The 16,539-nt window shown below is 42.1% G+C and overlaps 1 protein-coding gene across 1 annotated transcript in view; it reads left to right on the top strand.

The window, feature by feature from the left end:
- Positions 1-16,539, top strand: part of UBASH3B (ubiquitin associated and SH3 domain containing B) — a 104,515-nt gene that overhangs the window by 47,828 nt on the left and 40,148 nt on the right. The window contains exons 2-3 of the mRNA XM_050921955.1: positions 13,781-13,834; positions 14,605-14,791. Of these exons, the coding sequence (XP_050777912.1) occupies positions 13,781-13,834; positions 14,605-14,791 (241 nt within the window). The remainder of the gene's footprint in view (positions 1-13,780; positions 13,835-14,604; positions 14,792-16,539) is intronic.

Genomic DNA, 16,539 nt, shown 5'->3' with positions numbered 1-16,539 from the left:
GATGAAACTGAAATTAGAATCTGGCCCACAATTTAAAACTTCCAGTTTGCAGACATATACAATTGAATTCATTTTTAGAACAGTCAAATAATTCGACTGTTCTATAGACATTACCATCAAATGACTGTAAGGCTGGTGGTGTGGTGGGAAAAAGAGACAAACATTGCTATAGTAATGTTTTGCTCAAAACTGGGTCTTCTACATTATCAAAGTCAAAGGGTAAGTTTTTAAAAAGGATTCAGCATTGCATAAATCTACTTCTGCTGGTATTCAAAGGGAGTGGAGTTAAGTCAATGGGGAGCACCAGCCAAAAAGTTTTGGTACGTCTATGTTTTACTGGTGCCTCCCTAACATCTTGGGTCAAGCAAAGGTAATAACATCTGAAGACAGGAGAGCATCAATACTATATCCATTTAAATCTGCAGATGGAATTTAGGGAGACAGGATATAGTTACCTAACATGAACTTTGGCCCAAATCCTGCTAGCAAAGTGCCGTACTCTTATGGAAATTTCCATGTGATCTTTAACTTTTTTTTATTGAAGTGCATATATAAAAAAAACAAGAGGCCAACACTACAGTTTGATGTCTCAGCCAAAGGATGCGCATTCTAACACAAAAATGCTCCCAGCCCCCAGCATTATGCCATGGCATTGATTCAGTACTGACTCAGAGGGAAGTGTGCCTCACACTTTGAGTCACTAAAGCACGGTGGGTTTTCTCAGAGGTCTCCCTTTCAAGTATTGGGCTGGTCTGAACCTCCTTAGTTTGCAGGATCCCAACAAGATCACAGCCCCAGGAGGTATTTCTTAAAAAACAAAGTAAAAAAGTTCCTGAACAAAGTTCTCCAGAGCAGAGTTTCTGCTTTGGCATCTAAACCAACTGTATTAGCATCCCATCGTTCTTCCTTCCACCTTCCTTAATTTCTCAGACTTCCTTCCCGTTGCATTGTGTGTGTCATTTTAGCTGTGAGATTGTGGTTAGCCTCCTTTTGGGGCATCTACTTCCCTATTTCCATCTTGTGGGTTTGCCTTTTCAGCAATGTTGCAAGTGCTTTCCTACATATCCCTCATAATAAACAGATGCTTCCACAAGAAGTGGGATGGAACCCTTTGGACCAAAATAAGGACTTGATCTGCATGTACCTAGGTTCTTTGCACTCTTACACAAGTCTGTGGGGAAGGCAGAGGAGAGTCTCACATGCACAAGGAGTACAGTATAAGTAGGTTCAAAAAAGAACTGGATTAGTTCATGGAGGTTAGATCCATCTATAGCTACTAGCCAAGATAGTCAGGAACGCAACTCCAGGTTCAGGGCAACCCTAAATGTCTGACTGCCAGAAGACAGGAGTTGATCAATCCATAATTACCCTGTTCTGTACATTCCCCCTGGAGCTCTGGTATGGGCCACTGTTGGAGACAGAAAACTGGGCAAGCTGGACCATGGTCTGACCCAGTAAGGCGGCGCTTGTGTTCTTACGATCAGGCCTACAGTCCATTTTTCAAACGTACGCATCTTAATTTACCAATGTCCTGCATTTAGATCCTCAGTTATGCTCCCTTTCAAGGTACTAATCTGTCTATTATGTTTCACCCATTACATTATTTCTGTCCAACAGCACATACAACATCTAAACATCTACAAATACATTAGGATGGCCTGTTTGTAAACGGGATCCCTAGTCTCCAATTACTTTGTATCTTGTTGGGTTCAATCTACATTATTAACAAACATGCCCATCCCAAAGAGTGGGGAACTTTAATATTATATTTTGGTGCTCGTACTTTCACTTGAGATGGCTTGAGCCAAAGTCCTCGATTCAAACCCCATGACTCCAATCTGTGGGGAAGTTTGGATCTGGATCAGAATTTTGTGTCACAGGGCTCATTTCTAACTTCAGACTGCCCTGTTGTTTTCAACCTCTAACTATTCACATTGATGTTGATCTCTTCTCTCCATTGATTTCTTCTTAGCTGAGCTGGGAAGACCCTCCCCATAACTGGTTTGTTAGTCTCTGTGGAATGGAGGTGAACTCTCAGCATGACACATGGTGGGGTGAGGTTAGGAGGAATTAGCCCACAGTGTCTCCCACTGCTGCTGGTGGAAGTAACACACCAATACCTCGATGCATCACATCGAGAATTCACCCCAGGAAGTTACTAAGGCAGCAGCTTTTAAACTTGCATTTCCTGGTGTAACTCTGTGCAACCGACTTCATAGAACAGCATCTGTCTGACAAATTGAGCAACTGTACCGCCCCCAAGTTTCCTGTTTTGAAACCCTGAGATGCTGGAAAATGTTAACAGCAACACTTGAAAATGCTACTTGTTGCATTTATTTTTTTCTCTTCAAGACCTCTGATATACAAAAACTCCATTCAGAAAGAGAAACTTGAGGCTACACTAGGAAGTGGCCATGGGGGTGCCGGTGCCGGAGGGGGGGGGCGCGGGGAGAATGTCTCTTTCTCCCGGAACACTCTGGGCAAGATTGCAGTCTCAGTCACTGTATTTAGCAAAATCTGCTTCTCTCTAGGTTTTAGGTTGAGCCTAGGACCAGATGTCAGGAGATCTCTCTCTTTCACTCTTCCAGGACTCACTGTGCGATTCTGGACAAGTCACTACCTCTCTGAGTCTTACTCCCTCCATCTGTAAAATGGAGATAACTGCATCAGGCAATACAAGTGGGGCATGCTGCATCATAGTTCTATTTGTGTTCTTGTAGTGTCTCATGACCCCGATCAGAGAGTGGGGTCCTATTTCACTCTAACAAAAAGACAATCTCTGGCCCAAAGAGCCTACAGTCTGCGTATCAGATGGGAAACTGCAGATGAACGCAGAGAAAGAGAGACAAGAGCACAAAGTAACAGAGACGCAATTATGGTTAGCACGTTCAGTAGCAGCTGCCATAGCCAGCAAACCCACCCATCTCCTCACTCTGAGAAGCTTCATAATAGATCCATGATCTGTCAGAAAGCTACCTATGATGGGATCCTGCTCTAGCAACAAAAGGCCCTTGCTATAAGGGACAGAGATGGTGCAAATCTCTGTTCCATTCCAGCTCATTTCTGTACGGGGAACACAGGAGTAAGAGAGAAAGCATCACATTTGTCTTCAAACCCTGTGAAGGAACTTTATTTCCAATCAATATGACAACCACTTCCTTTTCTGGCTATCGCTGTCACTACAGATGGTACATTTGAGCACATTTAAACCTCTAATTTGTCTCCTTGTAAAGACATTGTCTTCCTGGTTAGCTAAAACTGTATTAGTATTTGTGGGGAAAAAATTCGATCTCTCACACTGTGGAGAAAAAAATTGAATAGCAAAAGTTTGCTAAAGTCTCAGCTGCAGTGCTAAATATTAGATGGTGTTTAAAGCCACTATTCCATCAAATACGATATGTATAGTAAGAGTTCTAGTTCTACTGACTACCCCCCTGCCCAGAGAGGAATAACATTGGATTCACTCCATTATTACAACCTGTACATCTGAAAGCACTTGTACCGTCAAATATAACCTCATGATGAGTCTTACTAAAATTCAGATTCCTGTAAATGGGTTAACAGAGGTAGGCATTACCAAATTTATCTTATAGTACACATTTAATGTCACTTATGAATGTTAAACTATTGATATATCTAGCATTCCTTTTCTCGGTGCCTGCCTGAGAACCTTTGGCAGTTCAGCCACAACTAGCCTAAGTATTGTCAACTTGCACGATTTTTTCATGAGTCTTGATATGTAAGGTGTTTCTTAAAGCCCAACACCTGATGTCACATTATTTCCAGAGAATTTCAACTTTCATTAAAAAAATAGTGGTAGTTACTGCTGGCCTCATGGTTGCAAAGAAAAGCTTGGGAAAAAATGTCAACTCAAAAAACCAAAAACCCAGAAAACAAAAAGAATCCAAAACTTATTTAATAAAACAAAACACTTGAGGTCAACAATACTGCATTGTAAAGGCCCCTTGTTGTGGTGTTAGCATTACAGTGTCCTTCACAGCCCTAGCCTAGCTCAGAACCCTGGTGTGCTAGCTGCTGCACAATCTAGATAGACTGGGAGAATGGAAGGGTTGTTTCCTCCATTTTAGAGGCATTAAGAGGAACAGAGGTACATGGAGATTTTGATGGAGCTATGCCATTGTACAACAGTTGAGAAATTTTCTCTAAATAACTTGTCCAAGAGCACACAAGGAGTGTGTGGTAGAGCTGGGAACTGAATCCAGATCTTCTAAGGTCCAGGCCCCTACTCATCCAGAGGCCCACACTGTCGTTTTGTTTTAAACAAGATAATTTTTTTAATGAACGTCTATCTCTTTACAAACATAAAATGGCTGCTAGATTACTCTAATTTTGCAGAATGCTTTTTTTTTTTAAGCTGTACTTCCCTCTTTGGGGTTTGATTTAACAAGCTGGCAAAGCAAAGAATTAAGGGGATGTCTTGGTGCACATGTGTTAAAGAAGAAAAACATCCTGCAGCACATATGTCTTCTGCCTTCAAGATGTTATGTAACTAAAAAAATTTTTTTAAATACTAATAAAAAAATAGAGCGCGCACGCGCGCGCGCGCACACACACACACACACACACACACACACACACACAGAGTCCCCAACTCTTCTGCACTTAAAACAAAAATAGTCACATGGCAGGATTGCATTCTGGGCAGCTGGATCACCCCCTCAAGAAAACATCAATTATGGCAACTATAAATTCACAACGTGAACAGCATGCTTACCAATCCTGTGTCTGGTTGGGTTTCCCACTTTCCTCTCTTTTCTATTAATTGCCTTTGGTATTAATGAGTACTGAGATATGGCAGCCACTGCTCAGGGAAAAGGAAGAGAAAAAAACGCAATCTTACTGTGTTGTCATGTACGTTCTATAAATATTTATTTGACCTAGGGGATAAAATCTTCCAGTCTATCTGCAGCCTGTGCAGCCACTCTGCAATAATGTTCATTTGAAAGTTCCTGTATTTCAGATAGAGGGGGATCTCTGCAGAGCTGTGGCCTGTTTATGGTATTTGCTGACCTAAATTTGGGAGATTTTCCCAAATTGTATGTGTATTTTTAATGGGTCTCATGATTTAGCAGCAGAAAATATACCCCAGCCTTGTGACTGCTGTAGCGGCAACTAGAGTCATTTTGCCAAACACAAGGGAGGAGTGTGGGTCCCACATTTTGTGTTAAAAGTAGCAGCAAAATAAGCTAGGATAATATTTAAGGGACTGACACAAAGCCCACTGAAGGGAGTGAAATTTACTTGTCTGATCAAAACAGTATGTTACGGCATGGCAGTTACTTGCCTGCAGTAACACCTATGTAGTTTAGTTCTTAAAATGCATGCAGAAGAGGAAAATCTAGCAGGAACTTGTTCCTCTCCTACCCCGAGCACCGAATAGGAACTGAATCCTTAGTGATTTCTGTGTGCACTCAGCCTATTTACAAGTGGTTAGATCATCCAAACAGGCAACAGAAACAACATCATGTGACCAATCACATACAGCGAATTCTGAATATTGACTAGTCAAAGGATCAATCTCTTCAAACTGTTTGCAAAAACCCATCATGCCCATATATGTCTGGGGAAAAACTAGGAGGTGTTTGAAAAATTATTCAGGAATTTTAGCATTTTCCCCCATCAAATAATTAAGAAATTAGACTGCCTGAAAGAATCAGGGACAGATATTTCACTTCAGACTTGCTCTTGAATGCACAACTATTTACTGAATGCACCATTTAGTCAGACAAATGTGCCCATTTTCCCACCTTCGCTAATAAAAACTATTTGGTGAACAATTATAAAAAATGAATATTAATTAAAAAACAAACAATCAAAAAAACCTTGAAGGACAATTTGAAAACAGAAAAAAAGGCCCAAATCCAGCAAATTAATTGTTTGCAAAGGATACACAATGATTCTCCTTTACTCACTGGTCATCACCAGGTTTGAACTCAGGGACTTCTGAACCAAAGCTAAGACCTCTGCCACTTAAAGTAAAGGAATACTGGTATTATCTGTCAGCAGTAGTAGGTGGTTATGGCTGTAGGTGGAGAAACCACTAGGGAGGACACAGCATACAGTTTACAAGCACGTTCCAATCTGTTCTACTGCTGAGCTTAATCTTGAAAAGGTCTGTATCCTGTTATAAGTCCCCTGAGCCAGCAACGTTGTATTTTCTATTCTTTGACCATAAACCACAGCAGGCTGGAAAGTTAAACTTTAAATATGGATATATATTTAAAAGCAAAAATAAAAATATTTTATAATCACAACAAAAACAGTCCACTTCATAGCACTCTTCTTTTAAACAGCCCCATTTGGCATAAATTATGACTCCATAATTCTTACCCTGCCATGTCAGGCAGCTTCAAACCAAATCTCATGTTGAAAAGAGCCAGATTTTTCCATCATGTTTAATGCAGTTTCCAACAAATTTAGGCAGCTAAATATTTTATGGACCACAGATTTAGGGGCTACTTAAAATGATGAATTCTTCCCCCTGAGGAGCTTTGTTCACAGATAAGAAGTTTGCACAGGCATGAGACACCATCATAAAATAGGAGATTTAGTTTTTCCCCTGTACTGATGCTTATGCTCATTCACAAATCCCTCAGTGCTTGCGTGGGCTGATGGCTTCATTGTAGCTGGCTCAGAAGTAGAGAATATTGGTAGCATATTTGTGCTTGTGTCCACAGGCACACACAGTGAACCAAGCTCTTTTTTAACAAAAATGCAGCTCGCAGTATCTCCGAGGACAAAATGTGACCCTCTTCTCACAATTTTAGAAGAAAAGTGGATAGTTATGGGGAAATTCATGAAGCTCTATATAGCATCCAGTGGGGACAGTTTAATTATATCCTAAACATCAATTTTGGATAAGCAATAAACTCTCTGGAACTGTAGGTTCAAATCCCACTGGGGTTTACCCAGCCCTTCATCTTTCTGAGCTCTGTGTATTTTAATAGGGGTGGGGGGTGGTGTTCAGGAGGAGAGGTTAAGACAGGAAGTCTTCACTGTTCTGCAGTACCTAAAGGGCTAGAGTGGAGTGGAGGAGACAGGGGTGTTTATTTAAATAAGTGAACTGAGAAATGATAACGAAGTCAATAGGTTTGAGCATGTGTTTAAGTCCTTTGCTGGAGCAGGGCCGGCACCTTGCAGGACTGACCCCTAAATAGACAAGAGACACAAAAGGTGGGAGATAGGGATGATTATTATCCACATTTCACAGATGGGGAACTGAGACACAGATTAAAATGACTATGCCAACGTCACAAAAGGGAATCTGTGGCAGAGCAAGAAATTGAGCACAGATCTGCACCCCAGTTTAGTGCCTTAACCACAACACCGTCCTTCCTCTGGATTTGAACATCCCGTCCCCACCCCCAGTTTTGGATATTTGTCCTTTTCTGGCTCAGGAAATACAGGCGCTTTTATTGTTCTATAAAACGCAAAGCAGGCAGAATTTGTTCTCCATCGAGAAAGACACATTGCTGTTCCAAAAATAGCAGTTTCTCCTTTTTCCTTTTCCATTGTGCAGTTTCATTCTGAAGATGAAAAGACCATTTCCACAAGTACATGTTAGCTCCTAATTTGTTACCCTGCAAGTTACCGCCCCATTGATAGCAAATGCATACTCTCTTTTAAACGGGGCTCCAGTAAGAAAGCAGAGCAATTAGCGAGAGGAGAAAAGATTTCAATATGCTGTTACTGAGACTGAAGTTTCTCTTTATGGTTAATGCATCATTCCCTTAAAGTCATTTCCCTTGAAGTAAATGGGTTTTGGCCATTATGCTTTATATTTATTGACATGTATCTCCAAGCTGAATTGACATCCCCCCTGTTACTGTTTTCTCCACCATGAAAATTACAGGAAGCCAAAATCCTTTTACAGTAATGAGTTAAGTTGCATAGTACACAGGGCTATATGCTTTTCCATTAAACAGTTGTGGGCTGAAATGGGTATTCTGTGCTGTTTATTATTAACTGTGAAGGTGTTATTCAGCTGTCCCTGTGCAGCAATACCATTTATGCTGTAGCCCTGTCACATCTCACAAGCTCAGGGTGGAGAGTTTGGCTGGGAGACTTCCTAGGAAGATTTGGGTGCTGTTTTACTGGTGATTTAGAAGTGGGTGCTCTTCCTTTTGATTTGATACCAAATTGCTGCCTTAGCAAGGTTTTAATGGGCACGCAGATTGAGAGTCTAAAGATTTATGATGGTTGATGATCTTATGGCACTCTCAAACGAGATGTTAGAGGTTAACAAATTCCAGCTTTCCCACTTTCAGTCCCCACTGTAATTTCCTTTGGATGCAGTATCCTCCTCACGTCCTGCTCCGAACAGTTGTACTGTGTCCTTATTAAACACATGCTCCTATCTCACCTCAGAGGTGGCTGCATGTGGTGGTGGATGAAGTGACTCCTGGTGTTAAGTCTGTTAAAAGCCACAAGGCTCAAAGGATTGGTAATGCTCTGTGAAGCCTTTTCACCTGTAGATCTCCAGGCTGAGTCCAGCTCCAGTTAGTAACGATCTGAAATTATCATCTGATGGCTGCTTGGTGACCCGTCAGAATTGAGGTGGGCTCAGTCTAGGTCCTATCCTGAAGTAGCCATTTCACAAAACCACTCAATTGAAACAGGCCTCCACATCAGACAAGAAATTTCAGCCCCTAATAAGGTGACTTGACTATGGATTTCAGTGATTTTCAGAGGGGATGAACACAGTCCACTGGCTCCCACTGCAGGTGGTCAGCAGATGTAAAAATCAGGTGATTTATTTAGGTGACTGCATATAAATGTACATATCTGACTGTCAGCACTCAGCTTTGAAGATGTCGGCCTGAGTGCTAACGGGGCTGCAGAGACTAAGCACCCTGAGGAATGTTCTTTCCATGTCTGAGTTGATGGCTAACGAACAGGGCATTTGGGGGGAATTCTTTACTGTCCCTGTTTTGTGGTGACACAGAGGGCATCAGTCTGAATCACAGTTACCTTTCTCTTGCACTAAATAACATGAAAAGAAACAGTTTCTCTGTCTCAAATGCCATGACAAAAATTTACCTTACGCGTTATTTCCTTCCTTGTACTGAAAATTAAACTGGTCTGTGGGGGTGAAAGTGGGGGCGGAGGGATGCTCCCTGACAGAACTGGAGAGGTGGGAGGGAGAAAAGGCATTTACCTTCTGAAGTTGCTCATCCACAAGGGCGCATTTAGCCCAGACTAACATTTTTCTAAGGTCCTTCTGGGTCTCTTGAGTACAAAAGGCAGCAGAAAGAGAGAGAGCTGCTGTCTATTCTAACAGAGCTTTATTGTACCACTCGTTCCAAGAAAACATTCATAGGTTCATGAAGAGAATGAGGCAAGGGGGGTGGGTGGCAGCACCCTATGTCCTGCTACAAAATGCATGATGCCTGGAACTATCTGCTCTGGGGTCTGGAGAGAGTAGATCAGAGATGTGAGCCAGCTTGTCAGCCCACACTATGCACTGGAGAAATTTCTCATTTCAAAGCAAGTGGGGCTTTGCAGGAAGTACATTTTTAATGTAAATGGAGATTTGCTGCTATGGATATAACAGAACTTAAATGCTTTAGATGCACCAGGTCTATGGTGTGGAGAGTGAAGTTTCAACAGCATTTTAAAGAGTGTAAACCAGTGGTTCTTAACCTTTTCAGACAACTGTACCCCTCTCAGGAGTCTGATTTGTCTTGCGTACTTCAAGTTTCACCTCACTTAAAAATGACTTGCTTACAAAATCAAACAAAAATACAAAAGCATCACACCACAGTGTTACTGTACAATGGCTGACCTTCTCATTCATACCATAGAATTATAAAATAAATCATCTGGAATATAAATATTGTACTTACATTTCAGTGTGTGGTATAAAGAGCAGTACAAACAAGTCATTGTCTGTATGAAATTTTAGTCTGTACTGACTTCGCTAGAGCTTTTGATGTAGCCTGTTGTAAAACTAGGCCAATATCTAGATGAGTTGATGTACCCCTGAAGACGTCTGTGTCCCCCCAGGGGTACTTGTACTCCTAGTCAAGAACCACTAATGTAAACAAGCAAGGAGAAAGGGGAGAGGAGTTTGGTTGGTCTGAGGCAGTTTGACTGGAAGTGAGTGGAAGAAACAGAGCTAAGGAAACTCTAGGGCCAGAAATTTAGCTGGTATAAATGGGCAAAGCGTCATTGAAGTTAATGGGAATATAGCAGTTTACACCAGCTGAGGACTGGCACCCCCCAGGCTCTGCATCCCCAGGGCTTAGAGAACTGTGGAACAGTCTTCCAAAGAAAGCAATGGAAGCTTCACTGAGTCATTTAGAGCTACGCTAGACAAAGTGCATCTAGGCAGAACACACCAAGAACATGATGATGCTGTGCAACGTTATGTCCTAATAGGAGGCGTGAGCTGGGAATGTCCCAGTGTTCCACTGATTGCAATGGAATGCTGGCAGATAAGGGCAGCACAAACATTGAGTAGGAAGTGTTTTCATAATCACACATTTGCAACACTGCCCTTTCTGCGTCAGTGTCTTTTGCCTTCCTCTTAATTTCTCAAAATGAGGCACGTATTTGTGGGGTGAAGCAACTGAATAGATGGAATGTAGCCGACCCGGTGGTTTGAGTCTCTCTCATTCATGCATGTCTATGCTAGTGTATTAGGAAGACTTGGCACTTGTGCAGCACTATTCCTGCAGAGATATCAGAGTGCTTTCAAAAATTTTAACTAAGGATAGATAGGGAAACTGAGGCATAGCAAATCTTCACAGGGAGCCATTGGCAGAACTAAGAGTACAATGCTGGAGAGCACAGACTCCACTTCCCTACTCTAAACACTAGACTAATTCCCTCCCAGAGCCATGAACCCAGAAGTGCTGACTCCAGGCCCTTTGCTCTCATTTCAAACCAGTATGTCCTCCAACCCAACTGTACATTCTCTCAGAAGATAATAATGCGGGATAATCTTATTGATTCTATCAGCTCCGCCTACATGTACTGTCAGCGGTCAGCTTAAATATGTCAGGAAGTCTTCACTTTACAATAAGCCATAACATAATATTTAACAAGTTTGAGGCTATCAGCTAGCAGCTGAATAGAGCTTTTCCTGTCAAGAGGCAAAATTTTACTGCGTAGAGTTCCGAGACAGATTATACCCTCCATAGAAGAGTACAAAGGCAGCTCGTTAGACCAGTTTAACAGCTGGCAAATAAACCAGCCACTTCCTGTGTTGGTCCCAGCCCCCTGTTCCTGGACCTGTTGAAGAGGGGAGGGCAGCAAGCAGAATTGTTACCTTCACAGAAGCTGTACATGTAGCTGAATGCTTCTGCTGCTTGATCCTGGGAAAGATGCCACTCTATATATATGATTGATTGTTCAAGGCTTCAAAGCCCTGAATTTCAAGTATGTAGACTCTCTGCTGGAACCACTGGGGTTCACGTCTCAGTCCCCTTTGTCCTGATAAGACAGTTACATAGGGTCCTATGATATGGCATTTTGGAGGCGCCCTTAGAAATTGAGGCAGTCTCTGCTGCACACGGCACTTTTCGTAAGAGCCGTGGTTTTGTCCCAGTGCCCTGCATCAAACTTTCTCCTTCCCCATGATGTTGTAAAGCAGGCAGTGTGCTGTGCAACACATGCCAGACTGGATCAGACGAATGGCGTATCTAGGTCTAGTATCCTGTCTCCAACTGTGGGGTGGAACCAGTTACTTCAGAGAAAGACACCCTGCAGTAGGAGTTATGGGATAACCTACTCCCCAGGGAAGTTTCCTCCTGACCACCAATTATGAAAGGTCATATTATGCCCTAAAACATGAGGTTTCTATCCTTTCCAAAGTTGTTCTTCATGTTTTAATATACACAATTATATCTATATAAACAGCTAATCCTTTTTTGAATCCTAATGAGTTCTTGGCCTCATCAACGTACTGTAGCAATGAATTCTTTAGACTAATTGACCACCCCAGGTATAGCTGCTTTTCAGTGCATTATATCGATATCTGGGGAAACATTTTTTGGATAAACAGGTGCTACCCAACATTAAATTGCAGTGTGTTGATTTCCTCCTGTATTTCCTCACTGCTCAGCAACAGAACACTTTGGTACATTTTTATTTATTCTTTGTTAGAATAACAGGGAATATTTATATACTTAAAAGGGAAAAATCAGGACAGGAACGTGATCAATTTAACAGGGGCTGCACACATTTAGCAGTTTTTCCGTAGGTTATTCCAGGCTGAAAATATTTGCTTTGTGCCCCCTGGTGGTGGTTGCTTTTCTCTGCTCCTCTTTAAGATGAATGAGATGGCTGTATTTTCATATCCATCCACTTTGATTTTCATGCTGATCAAAAGGCCAATAAGTAGGTCATTTTAAAATCTTGTTAGCAATAGATATGAAACAAAGGGGCTTATCTATCATGAAGCACACCAAGTGAAAGAGAAAGAAAACGGACACTGCATGCTGTCTTGTGCAAACTGATCAAGTAACATTTTATTTTATTTAGTCTGTAATAAGGTGCATTTAGAATAGATCCAGATTCCACATACGTTCACATTTAGATAAGTCCTGCTTACAAATGGTGCTGATATGACATGTAAAGTGCCATGGGCCAGCTAAGAGGTTGAGCAGGGAGCAGGAAGACATTTTTGTAAGCAGTGAGAAACCATATTCCCTGTGTTTGTAAATAAAATACTGCAGCCCTTTCACAATGAAAGCCTGAAGAGAGAATATATCTTCTAAGCGGGGTATGCCTGCAATGAGGCAATATGTGAATGCCATGTTGCCAACCCTTCACCTTCCAAAATCATGGGTCAGATCCTAAAAAGTCACAAGATTGGTTAAAAACAATGATGAGGGTTTTTTTAAAAAATAAGTTTGGAGTTCTTTTTGTGTGACTCCTAGTTTTTAAGCCTTTGGGGTGTGCTCAGGTCACTTTTTCAAACTTTTCTGTGCAACCATGAGCACTAGAGACGGGTTTCTTAAAATGAAAACTGAGATTCTCACATAATCATGCGTCTCCAGAAGCCAGGGCATCAAGTACGACATTAAATATCACAAAGCTGACGATAAAATTGGAAGATCTGGCATTCAGCATTGTGACTGGCTTTAGATGGTCTCAGCAGGGCATATCTCTGCCCATGCTCTAACCTTGTTGACTTGCAGAAAAAGCTACTCCACTGCTCTTTGCTCCACTGACTGTTCTTGGTGCCACAGCTGACATTAACTGCACTGCTCAGGTTAGCTAAAGGCCAGAGTCTCACTCAAGCCCTCATTCAAGCCGAACAATGGTGCCACTGCTCAGAGGAATGGAGTTCTCTCTTGTAGGAATCCAGTTCACCTGACGAGAGGAAGTAGTGGGTAGGAAGGAGCAAAACTTCAGCCTGGAAGTGTTGGCTGGACCTGCATCAGCTGAGCAGACTGCCCATGTTTGGATGGTCCTTGCCACTACCACCTTGAATAGGGGCATGGTGCAGTGGGTGGGGCATCAGTTCAGGGCGGATGTCTATGGCCCTGGACTGCCTTAATCTACCCGTGCTTTACTCCACAAATAGTCTCATTGAGTTAAATTGGAGCATTCATAGAGGAATGTATTATTCAATGGGAGTTAGGATATCAGACTCCAGCCCTTAGTTATTGCCTCTGTCTGCAAATCCAGAACCACAATTACCAGGGTTTCTGATGGCTGCAGAGTCCAGTTCAAGCAACAGATGTTACTATCTACTTTCTGTCTACCAGTTAATACTAACAATGGAATATTCTTTTCCTCCCCTCCTCAGACAAAAAGCACTGGCATCCACGGGCGGAAGAAGTGTCCAAGCAGCATGTGACTGGTTGGTATGAAGTAATAAATAATTTTTAAAAGGGGATAAGATTTATTTACCATATTTTACAGATTGTAATGTGAAATGTTATTTATGGAAGCTCCATGTTATTGTTTGTTGATATCACGGCAGTAGGGGACACTAGCCAGATCAATGTCTCATTGTGCTAGGCACCTAAGACACATGGTCAGAGACAGTCTGCGCCCCAAAATGTTGACCATCTCAATAGGCAAGGTCAACTTAGGTGAGAGAAAGGAAATTTTATCGCCCCCACTTCACAGTTGTGAAACAGAGCAAGTTTGAGCTCTTAATTTTCAAAAGTAACAAAGGTTTTTGGGTGCCTCGGTTTTGAGTGTCCACACTGAGAACAAGTTAAAGGCTATGATTTTCAGAGAGTACTGCAACTTCTGCCTTCTGGAAATCAGGCCCCTTTAATTATGAAGCACTTGACACAAGGTCACCCAAAGAGCCTATGGCAGAACCAAAGAGTGAACCCAAATGTACTGAGTCCCGGTCCAGGGTCTTAACTGAAAGAACAGATTTCCTCCCTACTTAGTAATAATAACTGGGCCACACTGGACATATAGACAGCAGAATTGTACCTTTCCATGGCTGGTCCCTGGGAGATCAGTGGCTCCCAGGCTAGTAACATATGGGGAGTGGGGAAGAACTCAAATTTTGCTTCTTTCTGCTACAAAAATATGAGTCTTTTTATTTAATCTCTTACTCAAGGTTTCTGCTGTTTCTTAAATAGCCACCTCTTCCCTCCTCTCTCTCAGGTTGTTCTCTCATGTGGGGGACCCATTCCTTGATGACCCCCTGCCTCGGGAATATGTTCTCTATCTGCGCCCCACCGGTCCCTTGGCTCAGAAGCTCTCTGATTTCTGGCAGCAGTCAAAGCAGATCTGTGGGAAGAACAAGGCTCACAACATCTTCCCACACATTACTCTTTGCCAGTTCTTCATGGTGAGCCAGTGCTTCTTATTCAATTGTCCTGGGCATCTTGTTTGGCAGCAACCATTACCAGGTTCAGGCAGGTTGAGTTATATATTTCTCCTGTCATCGTAAAATGCTTTGTGCTCGAGGGAATTCAGGGAATATTATTACTGGGTTTGCTTGACACACACCAGGCTGGGAGGCAAAATGGTTGTTAAACAAGTCCATTCCAAGACCACTGTCTTAAAAGAATAATATCACTGGAGACTGGGCCACTGAAATCCTCTGAAAAATATGTTTGCTCATTTTTCATTAGGGTTCTAGGAGATAGTGTCCTGCTGGAAACCAATGATGCATTGCACTTCTATACGGTGTTTTATCCAGATATCTTTTTAAGCATAATTAAGCTTCACAGTTCCCCCTGTTGAAGCAGAGAAGTGTCACTCTACACATTTTACAGCTGGGGAAACAACCACAGAGGGGTGACGTGACTTTCCCATGGTCACACAGTGAATGAATGGCAGAGCTCAGGAAAGAATTCATGAGTCCCTTGTACTAAATCAGTATCAGTCACAGACCAGCGCCAGTATGGTCTTCATGATTGTCACATGCGTCGCTAACATTCTCATCACCACAGCATCACTAGGTAAAATATACACAGATGCTCCTCCTGGAGTCCAGTGTTTGATTCTTAGAGCAGCCATATCACAATCTTATTCTTTGCTTCGCTGGTCTTTCCCCAAAGAAAATCAAAACCATAACCACTTCTAATCTCCCCAGCTCTCCTTCGGTACCAGTGTGGAATAACCCCTATTTAAATGTGCTAATAGCTCAAAACTCAAATCCTTCTGGCTAACCATGGACATATTAACCATAAAAGAGATTACCGAACAAACATCTTTAGCCTGCTTCATGTATCTTCATGATAAACACCAGCTACCCAATAGAGCAAGGTCCTATCTACAATAAGCATGGACTCAGAATTATAAAGGAGTTGGAGAATTGTTGGCTGACAACAAACAATCCACATGAAGTGCACCTTAAAAAATATGTTAGCCAAAAACATTTTGTGGGTAACACATACAAATGGTGAATTCCTTGATTTATCCTACTGACTATACCATGCAAGAAAAAAGGGAGAAGATGCTAAACATTTCTTTTTGCTCTGACAGGTGGGACAATATCTGGCATCTTATGTGCAGAACATCCAGTTCTGTTTTTGCATTTCGTTCAGAACAAAATTCTAAAGAGATATTGTTGGACACCTGGGTGATTGCTTAAAGCTGGACTCGCCCCACATAGCAAATATTGGAGTTGTGACAGTTTCAATGCAAACCTGTCTTGGATAGTCTTTGAATGTCAAAATATGGCCATGTTTTGGAAAAAAGTGTTTGGGGCTCTAAGGCAACCAGAATAGAGGTTTCCCCCATCTCAAGCCTCTGTGTTTTGAGTATTCTTGGAGATCCACCTTGTTTGAGTAATGCCAGGAAATGGATTGCTGCAGCACTTAGTGGCTAAAAGAGTCATTTGATGGAAAGGGAAATCTGCTATCCCCTGCCCCACCCACGCATTCTCTGACTGGCTGACTGAGCTAACCTAAAAAAACCCTAAACACTAACCCATAGAGGCACAAGTGCCAACAATGAATGGAGCTCTTCAGAGCTTTACAGAGAGACTCCAGCTAGATTGGGCTTCTGGTGGTTCTTTTTTTGGGGAAGGGTGCAGGGAACGTTAGGGAATTATTTATCTTATAAACACTCAGGAGTATTTATCTATGA

Source organism: Gopherus flavomarginatus, chromosome 13 (genome assembly GCF_025201925.1).
Source record: "Gopherus flavomarginatus isolate rGopFla2 chromosome 13, rGopFla2.mat.asm, whole genome shotgun sequence".
In the NCBI taxonomy this organism is placed as follows: Eukaryota; Metazoa; Chordata; order Testudines; family Testudinidae; genus Gopherus; species Gopherus flavomarginatus.
The sequence above is the reverse complement of the archived record's forward strand: the minus strand, read 5'-3'. Positions and strand labels throughout refer to the sequence as shown.